The sequence below is a fragment of the Pygoscelis adeliae genome, unplaced genomic scaffold (assembly GCF_000699105.1).
Source record: "Pygoscelis adeliae isolate BGI_AS28 unplaced genomic scaffold, ASM69910v1 Scaffold621, whole genome shotgun sequence".
Classification (NCBI taxonomy): domain Eukaryota; kingdom Metazoa; phylum Chordata; class Aves; order Sphenisciformes; family Spheniscidae; genus Pygoscelis; species Pygoscelis adeliae.
Genome location: NW_008824052.1, coordinates 1 through 26,270, shown reverse-complemented (window position 1 = coordinate 26,270; position 26,270 = coordinate 1). Strand labels below are relative to the sequence as shown.

Sequence of the window (26,270 nt, the reverse complement as noted above, 5' to 3'; positions counted from 1 at the left end):
ATGGCATCCTGGCCTGTATCAGAACTAGTGTGGCCAGCAGGAGTAGGGAAGTGATCGTGCCCCTGTACTCGGCACTGGTGAGGCCGCACCTCGAAGACTGTGTTCAGTTTTGGGCCCCTCACTACAAGAAGGACGTTGAGGTGCTGGAGCGTGTCCAGAGAAGGACAACAAGGCTGGTGAGGGGTCTGGAGAGCAAATCTTACGAGGAGCGGCTGAGGGAACTGGGACTGTTTAGCCTGGAGAAGAGGAGGCTGAGGGGAGACCTCATCGCTCTCTACAACTACCCAAGTAACTAGCAATAGAACGAGAGGAAATGGCCTCAAGTTGCGCCAGGGGAGGTTTAGATTGGATATTAGGAAAAATTTCTTCACTGAAGAAATGGTTATAAAGCACTGGAACAGGCTGCCCAGGGACACGGTGGTGTCACCATCCCTGGAGGTATTTAAAAGACAGGTAGATGAGGCGCTTAGGGATATGGTTTAGTGGGCATGGTGGTGTTGGGTTGACGGTTGGACTCAATGATCTTAGAGGTCCTTTCCAACCTTAATGTTTTTATGATTCTATATGGGATGTCTGTTGCTGGAGGTTTTTAAAAACAAGTTAGATAAATCTGTCAAGAGGGGGTGGAAAGAGAAAATCGGTAACCTTCTAACCATTTTCCTATGATTCTTTAAGACTTTTTAGGTGCATTTCATTTAATCTGTAGACATTTTTGTGCACTCCCCTTTATTTTACTTTATAAGTAGCATAATTATTACGGTTAGGGCAGATTTACTGTCAAAGATATGCACTCAGCTCCCAAGGAGTATTTTTCTGACACTATCATGAGGTGAAAGTAGATCTGTACTATTCTCAGTGTATGTGATGAGAGAGAAGAGGAATACTTTTCTCCCTGGCAGCAGCTGGGAGTAGTCTCTAATCTAGTCGATATATATATATCTCTCTCTGCAGCAGTTGAACTGTTCTCTTTCTGCATAGGATGCATTTGAGAACAATGCTGTCCTGTTGGAACTTCCAAAGGGCTCTAGCAAACGTCCAGCCTGAGTTAAAAATGTTTTTCCTTCCTTCTCCTCATTTCTAGAGTCCCCTCTCCCCCTAAATGTAATTAATCCCTCCATCACTGAGCTCATGTTTCTTCCTCATGTTCTGTTTGCCCTGAAACAGCATTACGCAGACATCATCTCAGATGTCTCTGCTACTTGGTAGTGCTCTTTTATGGTGACGATGAAGATGTTGAACAAAATCACTTTGCTGCTCAGAGTAATGATAACATCCTTGCAAATGAAGAACAGTTTCTTTTTCAGGTTTTTCGGTCAGTCATCTTTAAACTTTTTTTATAGACCTTTCTTTGCCTTGCTGCCTGAGTAATATTTTTCTTGAATTAAGTCCTCATAATTTTTTTTTTTCATTTTTAATTTTTTAGTGTTCCAGCACTTATCTAAGATGAGTATTTGTAGGGTCCCTTCTGTTGTCTTGACAAAGCTATTTTATTCTTTGGATATGATCACTATTTATTTTAAAACTAAATTGCTGTTTAAGATCAGCTTTGACTTTTCAGAGTCTTCAACAGAATGTGTGAAGTGGTACTAGTATGTACAAGAACAAATGAAATAAAAGTTAGTTTGATGAGGGATATCTTTTCCATTAATGAGTGTATTCAGTCAAAATCTTAAGATAACATTTATCAAAGGATCTGACCTTCACTGGCAGTTCGTATCTAATGCTCTATATGTCATGTATATCTAAACAGACATGAATATAAACCTATACAAATGAGTTTGGTATCAAGATTTTTTCTGTTTTCTCAAGTATCTCTAATATATTTGTCAGATTTGTCATTGGTGCCTAGAGATGACAGAAAATAAAATGAGTAGCAAACTTGCACTTAATGTCACAGGTGTTTGTTGCAATAATAAATGGGCTGCATGCTTCTATACCTTATTGCATATGCTGGTGTGCATGTGTCTAGAATTCCCCAAAACAGCTTTTAAAGGATGGTATCATTGGAAAAGAAGCTGGTGATCATCTGATCGTATGTAAGTGGATCATCTGATCCATTTAGATACCAAATTCCCATTTAATAGTATTTTAGGGATTATGCTGAACACGATAAATGCAACAAAAATGAACATTTACATGAGCATTAATGAGATATCCTGAATTGCACCATACACTTTTTATGCATTCTTATTTTAACATGCAAAATTAATCTATTATTCTCAGGTTTAAAACAACACACGTGTGCTGTTTCATTTGAGATGCTAAAGAATCGGAAAACCCTTCTCTATTTTTTTACTTCCTCTTAGATTAGGAGTAGCTGTACACACAGTAGATGGTTGAGGTGGGTTTTGGAAAACCCACACAATCCATTAAAGCTCCTTTAAGTAAATGAGGTTTTGGAGTGGACTGTGCACTCTGTCTGGGCTTTGACGCTGATGTAGCAAAGACCATTTGGACCACTTAGCCTTTAGCTGTGTCTGTGTTGGAAGGCAACTTGTAATAGTTGAGTTGCATGGGCACCATTCATAAAAGAAGTGATTTTTCTTAATGAGCCCTGCAGTTGGCAGTGCTTTCAGTTAATTGAAAGGGCACATTGCAGAAAAGCGGCTGTTGTTTTGTTACTGTGACATGTCACAACTGACTGTCAGTTTCGATACTACAGTAGGTATTTACTGAAGTTGGCCGTTCTGTACTGGCATAATAATTTACACTCAAATTCATTAGATTAAACAACAAAATAAATTGCTATGCAACGCTTCCATGTGCTATAGAAATCTGTTTCAATGCTTTATTATATCTGAATAATAAAAAAGCTTTTAGAAGCAGGCTGGGCCTCTACTGTTATATGAGATTGCCAGCGATGTGAACTGAGAAAGAGGAGTGTTTTTTGCAGAAAAATAGCAGCAACAGCAAAACCTTCTATATTCAAAGCCAGCAGTGAGCCCAAGATAATTGAGTCCTATAATTTTCTGATAACAGGTATGAGTTTTGAAGTAAACAGATCTTTTTTAAATTAGATGGCATACATGATGCTATTTCTGTATGTCTTTTCCATTATCTTTATCTTCACAACAGTACAGGAGATTAAAATAATGTTTGTTGGGAAATTATACTTTGCAGCAAGAAACTGAAATCTATTTTTAAAAGACTGTCTTATAAACAAAGATAGAAAAGCCCCTTTCTGTTGTGACTGTGCTGCTAAAAAGGCTCTGCTTGCTTGCTAAAAGAGAGAAATTGCTTATTAAAGTGTTTTCTTATAATGTAGAAACAGAAAAGCTAACTTGATTTTTCCCTACTTGTAGAATAGAGTACAGACAAGGTCAGATGTTCATGTAAACTAGAACTAAAGTTGTCATAAAGAGAAAGCTAGCTTGAGTGAGTGTTAAGGGACAGCAGCAGGGACTGCATATTGGGTTTGTTTCTGGCTTTCCTATAGACAGTAGTCTATAGGAAAGTGCGTTACTTAGAGTAGGTGACTTGGGCTACCTGTTTCTTTCTTTCCCTGCCAACCTGAAGGCACATTTCCTGTTTCGATCATATATTACGCATAAGAAGAATTTCTGTGAATAGAACTGGCGGTAGTATTTACTGTTGTTTAACATAATGTAGTAATAGTGGTAATTAAAATTTACAGCTGTAGTTGAAATATGCCATTCTTATTTTAACGGGAAGGCTTCATTTTGTGTATCATCCATCCTCAGGTGAATTTTTCTTCTATTTTTCTCCAAACTCAATGTGGTAACATAGTAAAAAAAGTGGCCTACACAATATCCTGTGTTATGATAGTATTTGCCTTGTAGTGCAATCAAAATTAGAAAGTGAGATCTAGTAATCAGTAAGGCCTGAAAGCATATAACATGAGGTTAGTGGCCCTTTGAATCTTTCACAAGGGGGAGCTTTCTAAGGGAGAAGATACAGTTATAAATAATGCCCTTTGCAAAAGACAGATCTCTGTTCTTTTGTCCAACACTGAAGTTGCCCTCTGCCAGTTGTGAAAACTCTGCCTTTTGATCACTTACTATGATGTCCATGCTTTTTTGTTTTCATTACCTGTTTCTAATAAAGATTACTTGCAGATTTTTGTGCAAGCATGGCCCCGTTGTAACTGGGTCAGTGCAACCTTTCCAGTGTCAGAATAGTTCCCTTTTTCAGCCAGATGTTTAGGATTTGGTACTGTCATTTTTAAACAAAAAAAAACCCATTGATTTGTGTTTGAGTGTTAAATTACAGAAAGGTATAGACTTTTTAAAGAAGTTCAGGTCAGGCAATACACTCAATTTGTACAGAGAAATGGTGCAAAAGGCAGCAACGTAAAGACACTGATGCTTTTCTTAAAGCAAAAGCTGCTCTCTGCAGATATAAGTACACTGGTGCTTTGGTTTATATACAGAGCTTCATATCATGAGCTGGGTACTGGGATGTTGGTATTATCTTTTTTGGTCCTTGAAATAACAAAATTATTTTATGTTGCTATTTTAATTCAGGGTTATCTCTCATTCTTTCTTATGTTGTAAGTAAAACTGTATGTGGATCTTTTTCTTTTGGGTGTTTGTGTGGTTTTTATTTGTTTTTACTTTCTAAGAGTGTGGAAAGGGAGAGAAGAAGAGAGGACAAAAGAGATCTTTTTTAACACTTGCACAGTAAAAATAACTAACTGGTTCTTTCTTAGATAGAATCAATCAAAGTAAATTGCATTGTGTGGATAATTGAGTGGGTATTCTGAAAGCATACGGATTATATTTTCCCAGGAATTGAGTTAGTGATGAACGCTACAGAAAGCCTTTGAGAAGAAACACTTTTGTCTTATAATCAAGATAGCGTGCAGTAAATGAAGCCAGATTCTAGGCTCTCACCTAAATCTTCTCTCTCTTTTTTTGCATGTTACCTCCAGTAGTATTCTTTACAGACTTAATTCTTAGTTGAATTGACTTGAGATTGGGTATGTGTCACAGAGTTGTATCATAGTATTGGCAGTTCATATCGGAGTCCTGATGTGCCAAGACTTCATGCAAAACCTGTAATTTCTTAAAGCTGGCAGTTTCTGTCAAGTGAGTTTGGTCATTTGCTTGTTGTTCCACTGTTTTCTTCAGACATTCAGCTGGATTCAAGCACACTTGTTTTGATTGTCTGAGACCTGTTTGGATGCAGCATTTACCTCAACTGTTGTATGGCACTATGGAGAAGCAAGACTGAAGAGAGCAATTGGAAAAAAGCAGTTTTCTGATCAGGGTCTGCACAACATGCATCTGATGTGGGTTGTGTTGCCCGTATGCAAAGTAGTGTTAGGTGTGCTTGTCACGGTTCATTTGGATCACTCAAATTAACAGGGCAACATACTCTGTAAATTAAACTTTATTTTATGAGCTTACTAGGAAGGAAAACAAACACACACATAAAACAAGCACTCAATCCCCTTTGTACTGACTGGTCTAACACATGAATTCACTAGTTCATCACTTAATTCATGAGGTTTCTAACTCAAAAGTTCTCTAATTCATAACTTGTAACTCACAACTTGTTAACTCGTGCATCTGTGAGCAAAACAGTTGCCAAACCAACGACAAGAGTGCTCATCCTTCCTCCTCTGTCACGGTACTGGCATTCCCTGTATCACACCGGGAAGCATGAAAGCCTCAGCTGTCTGGCTGCTGTTGGATCCACTTCAAAATCTTTTTGGGTAAGCTGACACATTTATACCAACCAACTTGGAAGTTTGGTCTGTACCATTGCCATGAGTTAGGGGATTCTGAAGAAACTGCCAGACAATCAGTATGCAAGGATGATGGCTGCAGTGGACAGTAAGCTGCGGGTGGCAGTGGCTGCATAAGAACCTTTAGCCCTTCCTGGCCGTCATGTTTGCCTACATGTTACCCTCACTTCAACCTAATGGAGCGGCTCCCAGCATACATCAGGCCTTAGCATGAGCTGTGTGTTAGCCAAAATCTGAGCAGGAGTAGAGTGAACAGTCACTATTCCTAGCTGGAAAAGATTAGCAGAATTTTCAAGGTTTATGTTCTTGCAGTTGAATGTCACCTGTACTTATTTAATCATCTGAATCCAGCCCTTGGCGAATATCAATGGGGCAGTAGAGAAGGTTGGTTGTGTGGGGGTTCTCATTCTGCTCTGGGACTGTTCACGGATGGTGACACTCGGAACCACTAGGCTTTCTTTACCAAGCTATGGAGAATTGACTTGCCTTAGGAAGTAGCTTTATGTTGGCATGTGGAAAGCAGGGGTAAAATCAGAAGAACAAAGGTTTGTTGAGTCAAAATGATATGAAGGACCTTGTCTTAAGTATTTCTAAATGTATTGTCACAAAAGTGCATGCAACTGTAGAGAGTTATCTGTAGGGAATATGAACACAGAAGAGAGTTATAACTGTTATCACTCTATAGTCATTTGTTCTGCATTCACTAAACAAAAATAAATTGTCTAGGTGCAGCAGCGGGTTGTGAATAGAATATAAAGCCATAGTTTCAACTTTCCATGAAGTAGCAAAAAACCCACGAGTATGTGTTTGTTTTAAGACCACAGAATTAATCTTGGTAGACTTGCTACTTGTGACAAAAAGAATATTCCTTAATATGCAGTCTAAAACCTTCGTTTCTTTTCATAAGTCATTGGAAATTGTTTTCTAGCTATTGTTTTTGAAAGGGTGCAATAAAAAAGGCTTGTGAAAAGGAAATGCTGCATGAAACTGCAGTGTCTGAGATCCATTGTTTGACATCCTTGACTGAAAAATTGCATGGTATACAGGATACTCTGAGTAATAATTTACTTCAAATGAGATGCTGGCTCAGAAGTACTTTTGGAGTATTGGAGCTCTAGATTTTGCTTTTAGAACTACAGGGAGGTTTTCTGTTCCCTGGACAATACTGACAGAGTCTTTAGACTGACAATGAAAATTTCAGACAGTTTTTAAGATAGCACCTGAAGCAACCTGTCAGAAGAAAGAATGACAGGTCAGAGCTGTGCCCTATAATTTATTTCTGATATTCTTGGAGTTCTCAAGAGTTTTGGCCTGCCTTTAAAGTAGACTTTAGGGATGCTACCTTCAACTGGTTCTGTTGATTAAATAATTAAATCTTTTTATCTCTTTTACCTCTCAGCCTGTATGGATGAAATAATTGCAATTTGGAACATTCAGAAGCTTTAAAGTGAATTATAATTCAGCCTGATTATGGATCATCCTTTGAAAAGGAAACAAAGCCTTTTCAGATGTAGTGTGGCTTTGAGCATGCATTATTGTGGGGTCAATCCAAAGGATCTGTACTCAGATGTGAGCTGTAGTATGAAGCCACATTTAGACACACGCTGTGTCAGTAGGGCATTTGAGCTATGTTATTTTTCCTAGTGAGTTTTAAAAGAGAGAGTTTCACACATGTGACAGGGGAAAACTATCAGCACTAAACATGGTTTAGTCAATAGTTTCTCTGCAAATTGGGCTCATTACTAATTTGGATGAGAACTGCACTTGGGGTTTACCCCAGAGCTGTGATGAGTCAACCTATATGAAAAACACTTCAAGTACCTGGTCAAAACCTTTCATCTGTTTTGCTGAGTGAGGGATAGAGAAGTCCAAATTATTTTCTGTATTGCAGTTTCTCCGCTTACTGTGTCCTTGGGGGATGGATGCACTGTGAATAGGATGGCTGGTTCTAATCTTCTCGCTTCTCAGAAGTTATAGCTACTGAATCAAATTCTTCAAGAGAGAAGCACTTTATTTATTCTACTGATGGCCAAGATGGAGAGAGTACCGACTGTTAGGGTATGTGATAAAAGGCTTGTCTGTCCACACAAAAAGGAGCACAGAGGCAATAGCAAGTAGAAGAACCAAAATAACACCCTGCCGCCACTCCTCCCAGGACCATCACAGGAGAGCCATAACTGCATCAGTGGCTCATCTGCACAGACCAGAGGAGCACAGAGGCAGGCAGGGGAACCAAAATTACATACTCAGAGAAAAAGACACCCTGTTTGGCTCCTCCTGAGGCTGTACTGGGATAGCCTCAGCCCCGTGGTTCAGGGGTGACATCTATCAAGATGAGGCTTTCCAGAGCACCCTGCAGTCTGAGGGGGTTTACTGCCAAGGGGTAGGGGACACATGGAACGCAGGGGAAGAACATTTTGGTATTACACAAGACTTATGGGATGTCTAGGGCAGGAACCAAAGGGAGAACAGGGGAGGAATCTAGGTGATTTGGGGAGGAACAAGTGTGGGGAAAATAGAGGGAAAAGGGGATAGAAAGAGTGGCTCACATGTAAGCAGGGCTGGTCAGTATGCTTGTCTTGCCGTGACCTGTGTCTGATCAGTAGTCTGTCCTGACTTCTTATTAAACTAACTATTTTCTTGGGCTAGATAAAAAATCTTGTTTACTGTGTGCATGTGCGTGTATGGGGGGGGTTCTAAGTGCCAGCAACTGGAGTATATATATTTGCCACTGATGGATCTTCATCTTGATCAGCCAGCGAGAGGAACAGGATGAGGCTATTAGTGCTGTTTGTGTTTGTGTGAGCGCTGTTCATTTCTGTTTGTGTTAATCTGCAGGGCTTGCTGTGTATATATGCATATACATGTTGTATAGGTGTATCAGCTTTCTTTAAGGGTACATGGATGGAGAGAGCATCTCCTCCTTTAAGGGTGCATGACAATGTAGAAAGGGGATAATAAGGGAGAAGCCATAAAAGAGAACATACAGACACAAACCTGACTGACAAACTACAAGGCAGGCAGTAATGAGAACCAAACCTGGTCAGCCACACTAGTTGCTAAGGGTATGTGGAACGTGAGAATGTTTATTTCATTAAGATTATCTGATAGAGGTCCAGTGTGAAAATGGGAGTGAAATTGGTGCCAGCAACTGCAATCAAACTGGGGATGTGGGCACCCCTGACTTCTGGTATCAGCAACAGGCGTGAGTGGGGTCTCAGTGCAAGCCACTGGAGAAGGTGAGGGTCTTTGCCACCAGCCACTGGTGCAGGAGTGGTGTTTCCTGAAAATCATCTACTGGGAGGGACCAGGGTGAGTGAAGCAAGTCAGGGCCTTAGCACTGGTGCCTGGGGCAGGACCACGGGTCAAAGCCTGTCTGCCTGGTGCCAGCTGCTGTGGAGGCAGCAGGGAGGTGAAGGTCTGTATCTTCCCCAAACCTGATGTTTGTTTCAGGGGGGAGGTGTAACTTACTAGCAAACTTCCAAGCTGGACTAGCCAGCAAGTAGGAAGCCAGAGGTCCAGGCGTGGGGTCAGACAAGCAGAGGACCAGTTGCTTGTATTCAGAGGGACCTGCGAATGTGGAGTGCCTTTGAGACGAGTGTGTGAGTGCTGCGTGTTTGCTAGTGAAGACCAAGCTGGACCAGCCGGCAAGTGGAAGATCCATGAAGCGGGTAAGAGGGCCTGGGCCCATTCTGTCAGATGGACAGAAGGGACATGCTGGTACTTGGGGGAATGTGCAAACGTGCATGTGCTCGTGAATCTAGAGAATGGATTGTATGGGCCTGCACTAGTGAACCTCAGTCTCTACCAGTCAAAAAAGAGGAAGGGGACGTGGCTGACTATACTTAGGTTTTATGCAAGTCCTATATGTAGGTGCTGTTTAAGGCAGTGCCTTGTCTGTGACAGACTGTAACTGGACATGTCAGTGTCCTGCATGTGTGTCTCTGGGATACATACTCGGCTTTGCTACTTTTTGAACCTGCAGCCATGTCCCTCAGCCTGGCTGGGCTGGGCTCCAGTGGCCAGGCAGGACAAAGTCCTGGGCCCGGAGCTGTGGGAGATGGTGTCCGCTCCTGACATCCCTTAACACCTTGTTGGACCTGGGAGCACGGAGTTATGGCAGACTCGCTTCTGTTGGGCTACTGAATTTGGCCCTCCCTAACACTTATATTGAACATCAGTACGGACTGATAAATTCACTAGCTAGCTGTTCTTGAGAAGGTCACATCTTAGTAATCATAGCAGAAGACAGACTAATTTGCCTTTTCCTGAAGCACTGCCCTTGCCACTGCCCACTATTTGCACACTTTTAGGGAAACCATATAACACTCTTGTCACTTGTCAGCAATACTAGTTCTGCTCTCCAGCTAGCTTGTGCAATTTCTGATTTTTAGGTACAGTAGATTTAAGTTACAACTGGGAGATATTCTGTCATTGTGGTACAAATCTGCTCTGCCCTTGGTGCTTTTCAGAGAGAGGAGAAGGCTGATACAGACACGGTGTAGCTAACATGGGCTTGATTTTTCTTTACAAGTTTATTACTCAATTCTTTTGGGTAACTGGCTTCCCAAGCCTTTTAGCTATGTCCCTGAGCCTCTCTAGGCTCACTTGCATGGAAGTGCTTTTCTTTCAGCACTGCACCCTGCTCTCATTTTATCTTGTCTCACCTTGTACCTTAGAGAAGTATTGGGACCAGAGGACCTTATGCCATGAGGGGATCAGCCTGTGCAGACACTCTCCTCTGCATAACAACAGCAAAAGAATAGCAGTGTCAAGAGTGTGGCCTAGAGGTGGCAGGTTCCTGAAAATCATGATTAGAATATGATTTCTAGAAAGGAGGACTTTCCAAGGGCAATCAGTTTGGCCTGTCGTTCATTCTGCTTTTACAAGAACAAAACCTCTAGGGAAGTGTTGGGTTTTTACCTCTTTCTAACAGAGCGCAACAGCTGATAAGTACTTGAATTCACAATAACCTTTAGCAGCCTGTCTCTGACTGTAGCCTATTTCCACACTTTCAACTCCGCCTTTGAAACTGTTGCTTGCCTTTTCTTCTCTTAATAAATGTTTGAGGTGGTTTCATTTTGTATTTGAGCAATGCTGTTCTTCCCTCAGCTCTCGAAAGCAAGCTGAATTTGCATTATCACCACTGGATAATGGATGCAGGGAGACAGTCAACTTGAGGTACACTGTGATTAAGGTTGAGCATGCATCTGTTTTCAAATTTAAAAAATTGGCTTTAAATCTGGCTTGAGTGGCAATCTAGTAAATAGGGGTAATTGTGTAGTAAATAGGGAAAAGTTTCAGTCACTTTTCAGAGGTCACGCTGTTTTAAAAGTGGCACTTTTTTCATTGTGTATTAATTAATTCCAGTGCAGTTTAATGATAGGCTTTCAGCTGCATGCTTTATTTCCAAGATGGAAGGGAAGCATTGCTGAGCGCATTCCAGAAGAGCACTGCTTTCTTTGATGTAAGGAGGCACAGGGCTGTGGTGGGGAGAATCTAAGGACTGTTGTTCCAGCAGTCATGGCTACCTGTGCACATTATCAAGCTTGGGAGGCCTTTACGGTGTTTCAGGAGAGATGCAATAGCACTGATTGTGATGGGTGACTGAACACATTTTCCTTCAGAGCTGCTCAGAAACAGCTGACAAGTGCAGTTTTAGGAAGGCTTCTGGAGAAGCTCATTGCATGTGTCTTTGTGCCACCTTCTGGAGAGGGAGAAGAATAATTTTTGAGTAGATTCTACAAACATCACGTACTTATTGGTAACGCATACCAACTGTTTTTTTTGTACAAGTACTTATTCAGATCGGCAATGGAAGACAAAAGTATGTGCAAAGCAAAAATAGTATGCTCTTGATGCTCCTGGAGAGATCACTCCACTTTCTTTTCTTTCTTTCATCATTATTTTGCATGTTCTGTAAATAGCCTATTTCCACAGGCACTTTCATCTTAGGGGGGCTTGGTTTTTTAGCTTGTTCTTGTAAGCAATAAGATTGCAGAAAGAAAAATAGCTTGGAATAAGCAATTAGCAAAGCTGGTATTTCTTCAAAGTGCTGTCTAGAATATATGTGCACCTTGAATTTAACAGCATCTTTATTTTAATGAAAGCAAGGTGGTATTTTTCAGAAGCACTTGTTCCTAATCTGTACCTAGTGATGTCAGTGGAACTTGTTGGTTTTGGGTTTGGGGTTTTTTTTGGTGAATTTCAGTAAGAATGTTTAAGCCATGACCAAGTATTTTATAATAATCTATTTTCAGATGTATAATGCTACAACCAGACTAGCTTACTGAAGAATTGCATATAGGGAAAAGGGGGGAGTACTGCTTAATTCATGTATTAACAATGCATGTTTAATTTAACTGTTGTTATAATCTATGGAAATCATATTGAAGCTTCAAGAAAGTAGACCCTGATGCATTTGAGAGGAAGGGGAGAAATGAACCATGAAGTAAATTGTATCTTTTGACTGGTAATTCTGAGACACAGATATTAACGTAGTCAAGCAATATCCAGTATGTTATTCTATATGTATATATATTTTTATATATACTATATATTTTTATATTTTATATATAGTTTATATATTATATACAGTATAGAAACTATATATAAAAATATTTGTCTATATGTAAATAAACATATTATAATATATAAACAAAACCAAGGAAACTAGAACAGGAGCTAGATAGACAAAGGATCTCAGATGATAAGTTAGACCATTTAAGGTGGGAGACTATAAAGCAATGACTTGCCTATAGTCACACAGGGGAGTCTGTAGCAGAGGCAGAAGCAAATTTAGATTTCCAGAATGCTAACCATAAGGCCACCTGTCTCCCCAATTGTTGTTGTGTCCCGCCACTCCAAACTAAATAGCTTTCTTGCATCTCTGCTTGAGTTTCTTGCAGAGTTTCTGTAAACATTTCTAGTTCCAGGAATGAAATACCATTTTCTTCTTCCCCTCTTTTAAATGAAGTCGTCTTTTTAGCAGCTGTCATCTCAGTAATGAGACTGCCTTCTGCAGTCTGCAAGTAGATTTCAATCCTAAGTTTTAATCCATGTAAAGCAACAACGTGCCCTGAGCAATTCCTGAGAGTGCTTCTAAAGTATGTTAAAATGTGAGGGGAACGGTGAGATATTAATGTCACTTTCAAATTTTTTCCATGTTTTTTCATCACGATTAAAATCACACATGAAGCTAGCAGCATTAGAGCATTATCTGTTGTGCAACTAAACACAATAGAGGGGATATTTTAATGAACGTGTACTGAGGTAACTTCTGTGTCTGAGTGTAGGTTTTTAACAGCTTTTACGTATTTAATGCCTTGAAGCCAGTGTCCCACTGCAGATGATACCCATTGAGAAAGACAGTATATATTGTAAGGTTTCATCACAGACCTCAAATTCCTTTTTGGTAAACCGACTCTTTTTAAAAAAAAATACAGTTGGACTTTGCCATAACAAGATGCTTTGTGTTTTTTTTCTTCAGGTGAAAAATGTGTTTTGTATGAAGGCAAAGGAAGGCAGAAAAAAATCAATACGTGCCTTAGTGGCTATTGGAAACGGTAAAGGAGCTGCAGGTATGTGCCTTTACTTTATGTAAAAGATGCCAAAATTAATCATTGTTTCTAATAGGATATTTTATACTAAAAAAAAAAAAATTTACCCTTTTTTCCACTGGGCAATTTGAAATAGCTGTAAGAATTTTGAGTTTCATCTATAAAAGTAAGCTTTATAATCAAATTATGTATGTATTCATTTGGACACTTTGTTTTGTATAAAAAAAGAAATTGGGAAAAGTAATAATATGTGATTAGGTTAGAAGCATATATTATCTAGTGGTAAAAACATTTTTTATTTAACTCTAGAGTGATAGAACTAACCACTGGTAGATCCTACCAGAAGGGATCATCTATGCTTTCCTGTACACACTGTTTCTTTTTACTGTAGATACTGTTTATGTTTAAAAAATATAAAAGCCTGAAAGTATTCAGCCATGCATATCTGCATTTGTTTCACCTAGCCTTAGGCACCTAGCTGCAGAGTGTAGTTGTTTACTCTCAAGTCAAAGAAAAGAATCGGGCACCTGCAGAAGGTGCCTGGAATTGCAGGTCAGCTGACATGCCCCAGGAAGTATTCGTCCCCTTGCGCTGATGGTGGAAGAAAACTCAGCTGAGTGTGCTCTTCACAGAGGTGCCTGTGCTTGACTAAAATGACTGAAAACCTGGGCCTCCATGGTTAGTAGAGCAGATAGAGTCATAAGAAAGTAGGAGTCAGCGGATGTGGATTTGTCTTTCCGGTTTTGAAAATCACTTTCATGTTGTTGGGGTTCTTGGGGTTTTATTTTCATTTGCTCTAACAGCGGTGACCACTTTGCAGCAAAGGGCAGCATGACTGGTTGTGCGTTTTCCTCGGTTATTTTCTAGCTAGTGTTAGTGTAGAAGAGCCTTTGAGTTGGTCAGAATCGGTCTTTACAAAATGAGGAGAAAAGAATTCACTCTACTGCAGCTTTTTACGGGGTTATATGCAAAGTAAAAAGTTGCAAGAAAAATTCTTAGTTGAATCAGTTATTGCTGTTGATGGGAAGGTCAATGTAGAGAAGACTGAAGTAGTTTCTGTGTTATGGTTGCAAATTTTCTAAACAAGCAGGTCCCGTTTAAAAAAAAATAACAACCAGCCAACCAAAAGAAAACAGACAAGGCCAGACAAGGCTGACAAGCACATATTAGTACTTCAATGCAATGGTATAGCCAGGTCTTTATATATAGGATATTACTGGATATATAATACTTAACAATATTACATATTGGTAAAGCAAAAGGAGACATTCCATGATGTGGTGGTCACTGTCACTGTCTTTAAAAAAAAAAAAAAAACCCAACAAAAAACAAAACTGTCACTGTCTTTTTAAAAAATCTGTAAAGGCTGGTAGATATTCCGAGAAAAGTATATTTTCTCTTAGGGATTTTCTGTTTCACTTTGTCAGTTACAAAGATTATTGGGCATCCTTCATTTGACGGTACATGCTTTGCTTTTGGTAGCCAGCTTTTGGGATGAGTCAGATTCCGAGACAGAATTAAAAAAGGTAATGCTAATACCACTTAATTGTAAAGGCATCCATAAAGGAACTGTGTAGCCACCCTGTACAGCAATGAGTTTCTTGCAGGTTTCCAGTTCTGTTATTGAGGAAATAGTGTTTATCTTTCACTCAGTTTTCAAATACCAGGGGTTAAAACTTTTTTTTTTTTGTTGCAGGATAAGTTTTATTTAAGAAGCACCCTTGAATGCGCTAAGTTTTTCTCCGTAAGGAGATAGTTTTCATGCATTCTCTTGTGGATACAAACCGATGTACATTAGAATTCCCATTAGACCTCAAATGGACTTAGAGATAAGGCAGCTGTGCAGAATTAAAAGAAGAATCAGCTAAAAAAATAGAAAGTGAATAGCTGTGAAGTAAATAATCCAAATAATATAATCCAAATAATAGAAGATTCCTACCTCTATCAGGAGGTAGGAATATGGCATGTATTGTATTGGTGATAGAGTACAGGAAATTGCATTTGCATTGCTATATGACTCTAGTAAAGAAAATCCTGCTTTCAGTATATATGCAGAGCATCCACCTTTTGGATGTAAATAGTATCCTTTTATTATGAGTCGAATAGGTATCTCTGATGATGGGATGTATGTGGGAGCTTTAATAAGACAACTGTATTTCCAGTCAACTGCAGTTTTGCAGAACTTCATTTATGTGAAAGATTCAAGTCCAGATGTATTCCTCAAGATGAATTTTAATTGCAGTTTGGAGGGGAGGAAGATTTATATATAGAGGAAGGAGTCGTTCTCCAGCAGAAAGTTATGTTACTGTGGAAAAATTCTTCCTACCACTTCTTTGAAAAGAAGGTTATCACTTTAATCCATATGTGCTGAATGATTGAATTGGGATTGCACAGGTGACCTCATTTTTGGCATTTTCTAATCTATTGTGTGAATTCACAGCATTAATACACTGCTATTGTGCTCTGTGTGTGTGTTTAAAAGAATTGCACAGTTTCGTTGCATTTTCTCGTGCAGGAGTTAGAAAGTGACAGAGACCTCTGGGTGTATGGTGCATGCACAGGGAACGCTGTCTCAAGAGGTAGCTGATAGCAGACACTACCCTTGACTGCCTGCTTCTTCCACAGCAGCCTCCAGACTTGTGGTCATATATCCTCTTTGCTTGTAGCACCACAACAGTCAGGACGGTATTTCTTTCCTAGATCTGTTCCAGCCCAGTTCTCCTGTAATGTCTGCATAAAATTAGTGAGTCAGTGTTGGCCAATGGGTCCAATCCCATTGATTTTTGGATTATGCTTTTGGTTACACGTAACCCACAACCCCAGCTGACACAATAGAAACATCAAAGGACCAAAAAAGCTAGATCCACTGATTTGAAGTTAAGTGATTTTAACTCAATCTACCTTGACATTGTTGGACTACAGAGTTTGTAAAAATGGTTGTCACATCCTCTTACTCATTCCACACAGTCAGTTGATGCCCTGCTCTGAGCTAACTGCAAATACTCTGAGACTGCTGTGAAATCATTCATCGCTACCACAGTTCACCTGGTAAATAGGAGTTGGTCTCAGGGTTCAGAGAGAATTAGGTAGCAGTTTGTAAACTGGCAGTCTGTTTTTTCTCTGTTCTACAGGCATGCATTTTTTGCAAATGCACTATTCTGTTAAACCTGGTTTTCATATTCTCTATTTTGCTAATAGGAACACAGTCTCCTTCTTTGCTTCTAGGCTCCTTGTACAGACGTAGTTGATATATCTGTGTTAGCTTCCTTTTTTTTTTTTTCTTTCTTCCCTTTTTTCTTTTTAAGCTGGATTTTTTTTGGCTGATGTTGTGGAGGCTCATGTAATCAAATTAGGCAGATGATAGACTCAAAAATAAACTTTATTTTAACCAAAATCGTTTAGCAGAAAACTAACTAGAAATGAGGCATTGACACTCAGCAAAACCACAGGTTGAGGATGGTGTACAAAGAATTAATACTGCACAGCTGGCTTCAGAAATGAGGATCCAAAATGTGCACAATCACTCACCTATAAGATGAGGGCTCTCAACCTTGAGGAGTTTCCTTGGGTGGCGTCCTGACCCAAGGGGAGAGTCCCTGACTGCAGACCTGCTGCTCAGAGGACTGGCTCAATTTGCCCTCTGGTGGGGCTCCATTTATACCGTAGTCAAATCTGATCTGTGGTCAATTCTAATTGGCTGAGGGCCTTGACTTTCTTACTCCTTGCCCAAGGTGTATACATGACCATAATCACCGCCCCAAGGTGTGTCACACTTGCCACCTTAAAGGTGCGAAAAGGAAGGATGCAGCTGTCTTAAGGTCCCCAGTCTTAGTCAGGGCAGGTGCACCTGCCACAGCTGAAGCAGTCACCACTATTCAATTGTTTGGAACAAGTTGGACAAATACACAAAAGAAATAACTTAAGCCTTATTGTTTTCATTTGACAACAAGCATTTGGCATCCAATTGTTAGGTATTCATAACTCCTAAACTGTTACTTTCTATGGTTTCTGTGGTTTTCTCTGGACCATTTCCCAAGTATGATCTCTGCAATGGAGTGGAAATAAGAGGTACTAAAAGTGGTTGTGAAGTTCTCTGTTTTTCCCCTTTTGCTTTCTGAAGGTCCTGCCTCATGTATTTCTCAGTAATAAAATGACTCTTTTCTGCCTTGCAGGTTTTGCAATGGGGAAAGCAAGTGACAGGATGAATGCTTTACGGAAAGTATGTTGATTGAATTACTTGTTGCTTGTTGACAAGCACAAACAATTCATACATACACTTTTTCTTTTTAAATAATCAGTATGTTTTGTAGCCTATGCAAAGAAGTAAGTCCATGTACATGATCTGTCCATCTTGATAAAAATAATCATAGAATCATTTAGGTTGGAAAGGACCTTTAGGATCATCAAGACCAACCGTAAACCTAACACTGCCAAGTCCACCACTAAACCATGTCCCTAAGCGCCACATCACACGTCTTTTAAATACCTCCAGGGATGGTGACTCAACCACGTCCCTGGGCAGCCTGTTCCAGTGCTTGACAACCCTTTCAGTGAAGAAATTTTTCCTAATGTCCAATCTAAACCTCCCCTGGCACAACTTGAGGCCATTTCCTCTTGTCCTATTGCTTGTTACTTGGGAGAAGAGACTGACACCCACCTTGCTACAACCTCCTTTCAGGTAGTTGTAGAGAGTGATAAGGTCCCCCCTGAGGCTCCTTTTCTCCAGGCTAAGCCCCCCCAGTTCCCTGAGCCACTCCTCATAAGACTTGCTCTCCAGACCCTTCACCAGCTTCGTTGCTCTTTGGACATGCATAATGAGGTTGCCCTGCAATGAGATTCTCTTAATGCACTCATCATTTTCTTTCTACTCCCTTTTCTATGGCCTATACCTCTCCCCCCTTGCTCACTTGTTTCCAATATCTATATAGCATACAATTTGCTTATACAGTTAGTGTGTAGGAATTTTTCTCTTACACATGCATAATGACCTTATTAAGGCTCCTTTAGACTTCAAAATGTAATTTGTGCATCTACATTAATCTAGTTTGTGTTGTAATGCTCAACTAAGCTATCAAAGTAGCAATGCTAAAATACACAAAGTTTGATAAAGTTGTTACTATATTGAGAAATCTTTTTAAATATTCAATCTGTTAGGAGAAAGCAGTTCTTTAAAGACAACATTTTCATTTCCAAAAAATAAATGGTTTAGATGTGGCAAACCTGTTTTCCTAAGTTTTCTTTTTTCCTTTTTTTCTGTCTAGTTAACTGAACAATGATAAATTTCAAATACTTTGCAGAAAAATTCAAGAAAAAATGTTTTCTGCTTTTATTCCCTAGGCAAAGAATAAAGCAATACGCTGCTTACATTTTATAGAGCTGTATCAGAACCAGACAAGTAAGTATTATTTTTTAGATTCCTTCTTTAACTTTCCGTAAGTACGCAATTAGTTACAAAACATAAAAAGATGTTAACTAAAACCTTTCTGATCTGATGCATTGTATTGTTATTCTTCATGCATTATTTTGTTTCTTCAGCATGCTGTATGAAGTCTTAGCCCCAGACTGTTTTAGCTGGACAGTGGTAATGTCAGAGTACATAGTCTGTCAATCCTTGTGTAAAATAAATCACCATTACCTGGAATGAATATGTGGTTTACTCTTTACTTTCACTCAGGTTTGTATCAACAGTTGTAGGAAGGTCCATGAAAAAAAGTTAAGATTACATAATACGAGATGTTGTTGTTAAAATATTAAGAGATTTATCTCCCTTCTAGTCTCCTGCCTTTGCCATGTTTAAAATTTGGATACTTAATGCATAGTATTTCAGGCTCTTTAAAAATGGGGGCGGGGGGAGGGAGTAGTAGCAAGACTAGATCTCTGCTGGCACATTTGAGTTAAGGAAGTCAGATACTGTCTGGGCATCTCTTCTCTACAGTGAACTGCTCTGTGCTTTTCCCCTTTGTATGTCAGAGATGATTCCCTGTTGATGAAATCCACGTACGCTGACAAAGCCCAGCAGCTGGGGAGAACGTGGGCTAGAGAAGTCAGTCTGATGTTTCATGGTAGCTTTTTGTTAATGCAGTTTAATATCATACAAGTGCTCTCGGATGTCAGACGTGGTAGCAGTATACCAAATATTCAATTATCTTTCAGAAAAATTTTGAAAGATAGTATCTTACAGAGTATATGACTATTTAACCAAGTCATTTTGTAGAAATATTCAGTATAATAAAACTTCAGCTTACAAATACAAAACTGCAGTTATCCTCATGAGTCTATACCTTGAGTATTATTATTTCACACTAACAGATTGGGGATTTGATTAAAAACTGGCGGTGTTTCCACCATGCTTTCCATTCTACTTAACATAGAGGTCCTCTCTGAGTCATCTTGACTGCAGTGCTAGAATCCACTATGCAGAGACTGAGCCACTGAATCAGATGTATATAACAGCCACCCACCAGAGGATATGAATTTGGGGTTCCTTTTGAAGCAGAGAGAAGCAGGAAGACTGGAATGGTAAATATTCGTATGAAAAATCCAAGAATGCTGAAGCCTATGGGGAAATCTTAGGTTAAAAGCTGAATCATTAGAAAAATCTGAGTATGAGGAAGAAGGTTAAATTGTATCAGGTGAGCTCACTTCAAAGCTAAATGAGGATCATTGGAGGCATACAGCCACTTCATATTTTTCAAGTGAAGCTTGCTTTTGTATACAATAGTAACATAGTATTCACAGATGTGTAAATATTCCTAATCTATTCCAGAAATTTACCTAAATTAACCCTTCTCTTTAAAGAACTCAGAGGAGAGTAAAACCAACTTCCCGTTCACAGTTCTGAAGAAAGGTACTCCTTAAATGTGCTGAGCTAAAGCTTTTCTAGAAGGAATAATTTAACTGTAATGCCTTTTTTTCTCCCCTCCAGTTTACCATGACATTACAGTGAAATTTAAAAGTACAACCATCCGCATGAAGAAGCAAAACAAAGGTAATTAAAGCTGCCTGGAAATTTTGAAGTTTTATTAATTACTGGCTGGTATTTAGTTGATGTTATATTTGTGCAATGTCTATGTACTTCAGAGACGGATCATTTGGTGCTAGTCTACCACATTTTAAATGTTGAAGATGATAAATTATTTTTCATTAGAAATACCTACTGTTGATGACATGGCTTTGTTATTGTAAATTGGGGTTTGATGCTCTTACACTGGTGGGACCTCTCTTCCTGGTTTTCTTTGACGCTTCCTAAGTGTAGTTCCTTCTGCTCTAAATTACTTAGATGTGAAAAAGTCTGATCTAATAGCATAGATGTTGGAGGCAAAGGCCTTTAGAAGAACCCTGCAGGTTTTTCTTCCCACCATATGCCCCATGCATGCTTTGGCAACCTGATAGGCTTGTTCCATTATTTTTCAGTGATTTTTAATTGCTGTTTTCAAGAAAAGATTCAGAAGTAGTTTAGTATGCAGTAGTGGGAGTGCTTCAAATGGGAATCAGAGTGCAAGCCGCATCTGTGTGCCTGTCCTTCCTTAACCGTCAACTGCCTCAGACTACTTGTGGTCATGAGCTGGAGCCAGGACAGCATCCAGACTGCTACTTCCTCGAGACCATTACTGCTTTATTCTCCCTAAAATCAAGAGCTCCCAGTGTGGAAACTAGAGGGATTATCTACCCTGGCTTGTTGTTGTGCACCATACCAGCACAAAGACCATCTCATTGCTACACAGTAGCAGTATTTTCATTTCTCCGTCTTTGAAAGCTGTTCTTCACTTTGATCCCAGTTGTAGTACAGGCAAATTCTTCTTTAGTCTCCTGTAGGTCAGATGTGAGTAGTAGGGAGTCCATGCCTGGTAGGTCTCAGCTCACAGGTCTGTTCTTCCACAAAGCTACTGTTAAGTGATGTTAGATGTGCAGCTGTCTCCTCCAGCCGCTTCAGCCCAGGACCCTCCTGCCCAACCACTGCAGCCCAGCCTGGTGCCCAGGGACCCAGGGCCTCTGCCCAGGCTGAGGGATGCAGCTGTCACTTTCCCGTTTGTGGGTTCAACCAGTAGCGAAGCTGAGTATGCATCCCAGAGACACACGGACACACACAAGCACACAGGACACTGACACGGCTGACCACAGACAAGGCACTGCCTTCGACAGCACCTACATACAGGACTCACATAAACATAAACACAGACAGCCAAGTCTCCTCCTCCTCTTTGGCTGGCAGAGGTAGAAGATCACTAGCGCAGGCACACCACAGCACTCTCCAGGTTCACAAGTGCACACACATTTGCGGATCCCTTGAGTACCATCATGGCGCCTCCGTCTGCCTGGCACCCCTGCCCTCTTACCTGCTTCACAGGTCCCCTACTCGCCGGCTGGTCCAGCTTGATGCTCGCTAGCCAGCACACATGCACTCACACTTGTCCCTCATGCACTCCACATTCACAAGTCCCCCTGGGTATACGAACACAGACCTCCCACCTGATACCCTGGCCCAGACCTGAGATCCGCTACTCACTGGCTAGTCCAGCTTAAAGTTTGCTAGTGAAAACACATGCAGACCTCATGCACACCAGGATTGGGGAAGATACAGATGCTGCGCCCCCAGCAGCCACCACCAGGCAGACAGGCTGTGACTCATGGTCCTGCTCCAGCCACTGGTAGGTTTGTATAGCACTATCGATTCTCACACCCTTCACAGTCCAGGTCTCCCCTGGCTTGCAGTCTTACCCGTTGCAAAGTCCAGGCTGGTCTTCCCGGAAGTGGCACCTGTAGTTTCTTGATAGCCCATCAATTAGTGGCGATGTTTGTTTCTTGTCATTGTCTCTATGTTTTGTCAGGTCTGTGTCTCTCTATATTTTGTTTCTGGTTTCCCCCTTTTCCCTCAGTTTCCCGATTGACAAGATCCCCAATCAGCTAGCCTCACTAGAATAAACATTCTCATTCTCTGACATGCTCTCATCAATTAGTGTGGCTGACCATGTTTGGTTGTCATCACTGCCTCCCTTATCGTTTGTTGGTCATGTTTGTGTCCCTGTATGTTCTTGTCACTCTCCTTTGACAGCTACCAGTCCATTGGAAGTACTTGGAAGTAATTAAAAATACTTTCAGTCCACAGTGCTACTAAATCACTATCAATAGTTGTGAAGTATGGCAATTCAGCATGTCTAGTGTCAACAGTTCTGCACCAGCAAGACACAGCACAGATTTTATCATCGGCCTGGAAATTGACGGAGGGCCATGACTGTGTTCCCCTCCCAGCTTTAGCCGAAGAGATACACAGCCCACCACACATTGTCCCTCAGTTGTGTGTGTGCTGTCTCTAGTAGCTTCCACATGAACGCTGACCTTTTGAAGACACGTTGCTGACTTTCTGCTATCCCTTTCCTCACCTTCAGAGATGTTGTAAGATGCGCATTGCCAGTCATTTACAATGACAGGGATACATCCAGAGCAACCTTGTAAACTGCTGTCATGTTCTTCAGGATTGTAACATAAAAAGTTTTAACACATGAGGTAGTTTGGGAAGTTAAAAGTTAGCTTATTTCTAATGCATTGCAGTTTTCAGTGTGATCCATTTTACCTTCTAGGGTCTTTCTGTTTTGAAGACATGCAGTGATGACATGAGGTCATTTCTTTGCATGAATCTTTTGAGTTAGACCCTTATGTACAAATGTTTGATTTGACTTGTTTAGCCTAACTTTGCTTTCAGGACAGATAAAGGTAGCTGCTGTTCTATAGAAAATAGGTTTAGTTTGCTGCTGAGCAGTCTTAATTGGTCCTCTAATTTTAATATACGAATAGGAAACTAATTCATTTACATGGCTAGTTCTTTGTAAATCACTTCAGTTTCATTATGATAAGATCTAAACTGCAAGAGCATTTAATGGTTAGCTTATAATAAGTCAGAAACGTGGGATAATTTTCCAGTCAGAACACTGTCATGTTCAACTACTTAATTCATCGATTTCTACAGTGTTTGAGTAAGCTGAAGCATTGACGTTTTGAACATACAGAGCAGCCCTGCCGAGAAGGGCTTGGGGGCACTGGTGGATGAAAAGCTGGACGTGAGCCCGCAATGTGCGCTCGCAGCCCAGAAGGCCAATTGTATCCTGGGCTGCATCGAAAGAAGCATGGCCAGCAGGTCCAGGGAGGTGATTCTGCCCCTCTACTCTGCTCTGGTGACACCCCACCTGGAGTACTGCGTCCAGCTCTGGAGCCCTCGGCATAAGAAGGACACGGACCGGTTGGAGCGGGTCCAGAAGAGGGCCACAAAAATGATCAGGGGGATGGAACACCTCTCCTATGAGGAAAGGCTGAGAGAGTCGGGGATGTTCAACCTAGAGAAGAGAAGGCTTTGGGGAGACCTTCTTGCAGCCTATCAGTACTTAAAGGGGGCTTATAAAAAAGATGGCGGCAAACTTTTGAGCAGGGCCTGTTGCGACAGGACAAGGGGGAATGGCTTTAAACTAAAGGGGGGTAGATTTAGACTTGATTTAAGGAATAAATTTTTTACGCTGAGGGTGGTGAAACACTGGCACAGGTTGCCCAGAGAGGTGGTGGATGCCCCATCCCTGGAAACATTCAAGGTCAGGTTGGCCGGGGCTCTGAGCAACCTGATCTAGTTGAAGATGTCCCTGCCCACGGCAGAGGGGTTGGACTAGATGACCTTTAGAGGTCCCTTCCAAGCCAAACTGTTCTATGGTTCTATACTATTTGATTTTGTGTATCTGGTATTCTTGTTCTGCACTGTCACATTAGTAATATGAGAATATAATTATTAATGTTCAGAGTTACTAATGTGTTTTGAAAGCATCTAAAATTGCTATGAACCTTCAACACGATTTTTATTAGATGACATTTTGATTCTGGGATGAGGGGTTTTTTAATCAGTGTGACAGTAAAGTGATAATAGCATGGGCTCACAAAAATCTTTACAAGTTAACAGGTATGGAGTCAGACTGTCTTATCATTTACCTTTCTGCAGTTCTGCATTTAAGGAGCTCTCAAGGTGGTAAATTAGGTGATTGGGCTATAATTTTTAAGATAACCAGTCAAAAGAAACTTCAGTTTATTCTTCAATATAATGGATGAAAAACATGCACAGAGCAGGAGTAGCACCACTGAAGTACACATTTGACCATGCATGTACAAACAAAAAATTCTATTACTGTTAAATGGTAAAGGAAGGTTCGCATTAGATGTTGTTATTTTCTTGTAGTGGAACATAGAACAAGACATACCTTCCCACCTCATCTGACATTACATTCATGAACCTCAGAAGCAAGAACAATCAGGGTCACCTTATGATTAATTTTACCTCGCCAGACTGTTGTCCTAATTTATTTCCATTTTTTTATTAGATTTGAGAAACAAACTGCCTCTCCACTACCTTCTCTTTGTCCCTGGAGGGTTCCTTTTGTAGCTGACATACTACTGTTGCCCTACCCAGTGAGGCTTTTCCATGCAACTTACATGGTTAAAATTGCATAACACAGAATGGTTGAGGTTGGAAGGGACCTCTGGGGGTTGTCTTGTCCAACCTCCTGCTCAAGCAGGGTCACACAAAGCAAGCTGCCCAGGACCATGTCCAGACAGCTTTTGAATATCTCCAAGGATAGATACACCACAGCCTCTAAGGGCAACCTGCGCCAGTGCTCGGTCACTCACTTTTTCACTGTGAAAAAGTGTTTCCCAATTTTCAGATGGTACCTCCTGTGTTTCAGTTTGTGCTCATTGCCTCTTGTACTGTCAATGGGCACCGCTGAAAAGAGCCTGGCTCCTCCTCTTTACATCCTCCCTTCAGATATTCATGTATATTGATAAGATACCCCCTGAGCCTTCTCTTCTCCAGGCTGAACAGGCCCATCTCTCTCAGCCTTTCCTGATGAGAGAAATGCCCTAGTCCCTTAATCATCTTCATGGCCCTTTGCTGGACTCTCGCCAGTATGTCCATGTCTCTCTTGTACTGGGGAGCCCAGAAGTGGACACAGTGCTCCAGGTGTGTCTCACCAGTGCTGAGTACAGAGGGGAAGGATCACCTCCCTCAGCCCACTGGCAACAGTCCTCCTAATGCAGCCCGGGATGCTGTTGGCGTTTTTTGCTGCAAGGGCACATTGCTGGCTCATGGTCAACTTGGTGTCCACCAGGATCCCCTGAGCTGCTTTCTGCCAAGCTGCTTTCCAGCTGTTCAGCCGCCAGGATATATTGGTGCATGCAGTTCCTCCCCGGGTGCAGGACTTTGCACTTGCCATTGTTGAACTTCATGAGGTTCCTGTCAGCCCATTTCTCCAGCCTGTCAAGGTCCCTCTGGATGGCAGCATGACCCTCTGATGTATCAGCCACTCCTCCCAGTTTTGTGTCGTCAGCAAACTTGCTGAGGGTACACTCTACCCCCCCCAATCCAGATCATTAATGAAGATGTCGAACATGATTGGGCCCAGTATTGACCCCTGGGGTACACCACTAGTTACTGGCCTCTAGAGTTTGTGCCACTGATTACCACCCTCTGGGCTCGGCTCTTCAGCCAGTTTTCTATCCACCTCACTGTGTGCTCATCCAGCCCATACTTCAGCTTCTCTGTGAGGATCTTACGGGAGATAGTGTCAAAAGCCTTACTGAAGTCAAGACAGATAATATTCGCAGCTCTCCATTTCATCATAGAAGGTTATAAGGTTGGTCAAGCGTGACTTACTCCTGGTGAATCCATGCTGACTACTCCTGATCACATTCTTGTACGTCGTGTGCCTGGAAATGGTTTCTAGGATTAGTTGTTGCATCAGATTCCCAGGGATCTAGGTGAGGCTGTCTAGCCTGTAGTTCCCTGGGTCCTCCAGTACCTCAGCCTTTTCCATGTACTATGTCGCGAGGTTCCCTGCCCCATTCAGCAATGAGCCCGCATTTTTCCTAGTCTTCCTTTTGCCATTTAGATACTTACAGAAGCCCTTCTTGTCACCTTTGACGTCCCTTGCCAGATTCAGTTGCGCTTTGGCTTTCCTAACTGCATCTCTGCG

General features: G+C 41.0%; 1 protein-coding gene across 1 annotated transcript in view; it reads left to right on the top strand.

Moving 5' to 3' along the window:
• Positions 1–20,257, top strand: part of LOC103925078 (28S ribosomal protein S5, mitochondrial-like) — a gene marked incomplete at both ends in the record, with an annotated part of 64,204 nt that extends 43,947 nt beyond the window's left edge. The window contains 4 exons of the mRNA XM_009333725.1: positions 13,200–13,290; positions 17,442–17,488; positions 18,607–18,664; positions 20,195–20,257. Of these exons, the coding sequence (XP_009332000.1) occupies positions 13,200–13,290; positions 17,442–17,488; positions 18,607–18,664; positions 20,195–20,257 (259 nt within the window). The remainder of the gene's footprint in view (positions 1–13,199; positions 13,291–17,441; positions 17,489–18,606; positions 18,665–20,194) is intronic.
• Between the last annotated feature and the right edge of the window lie 6,013 nt (positions 20,258–26,270).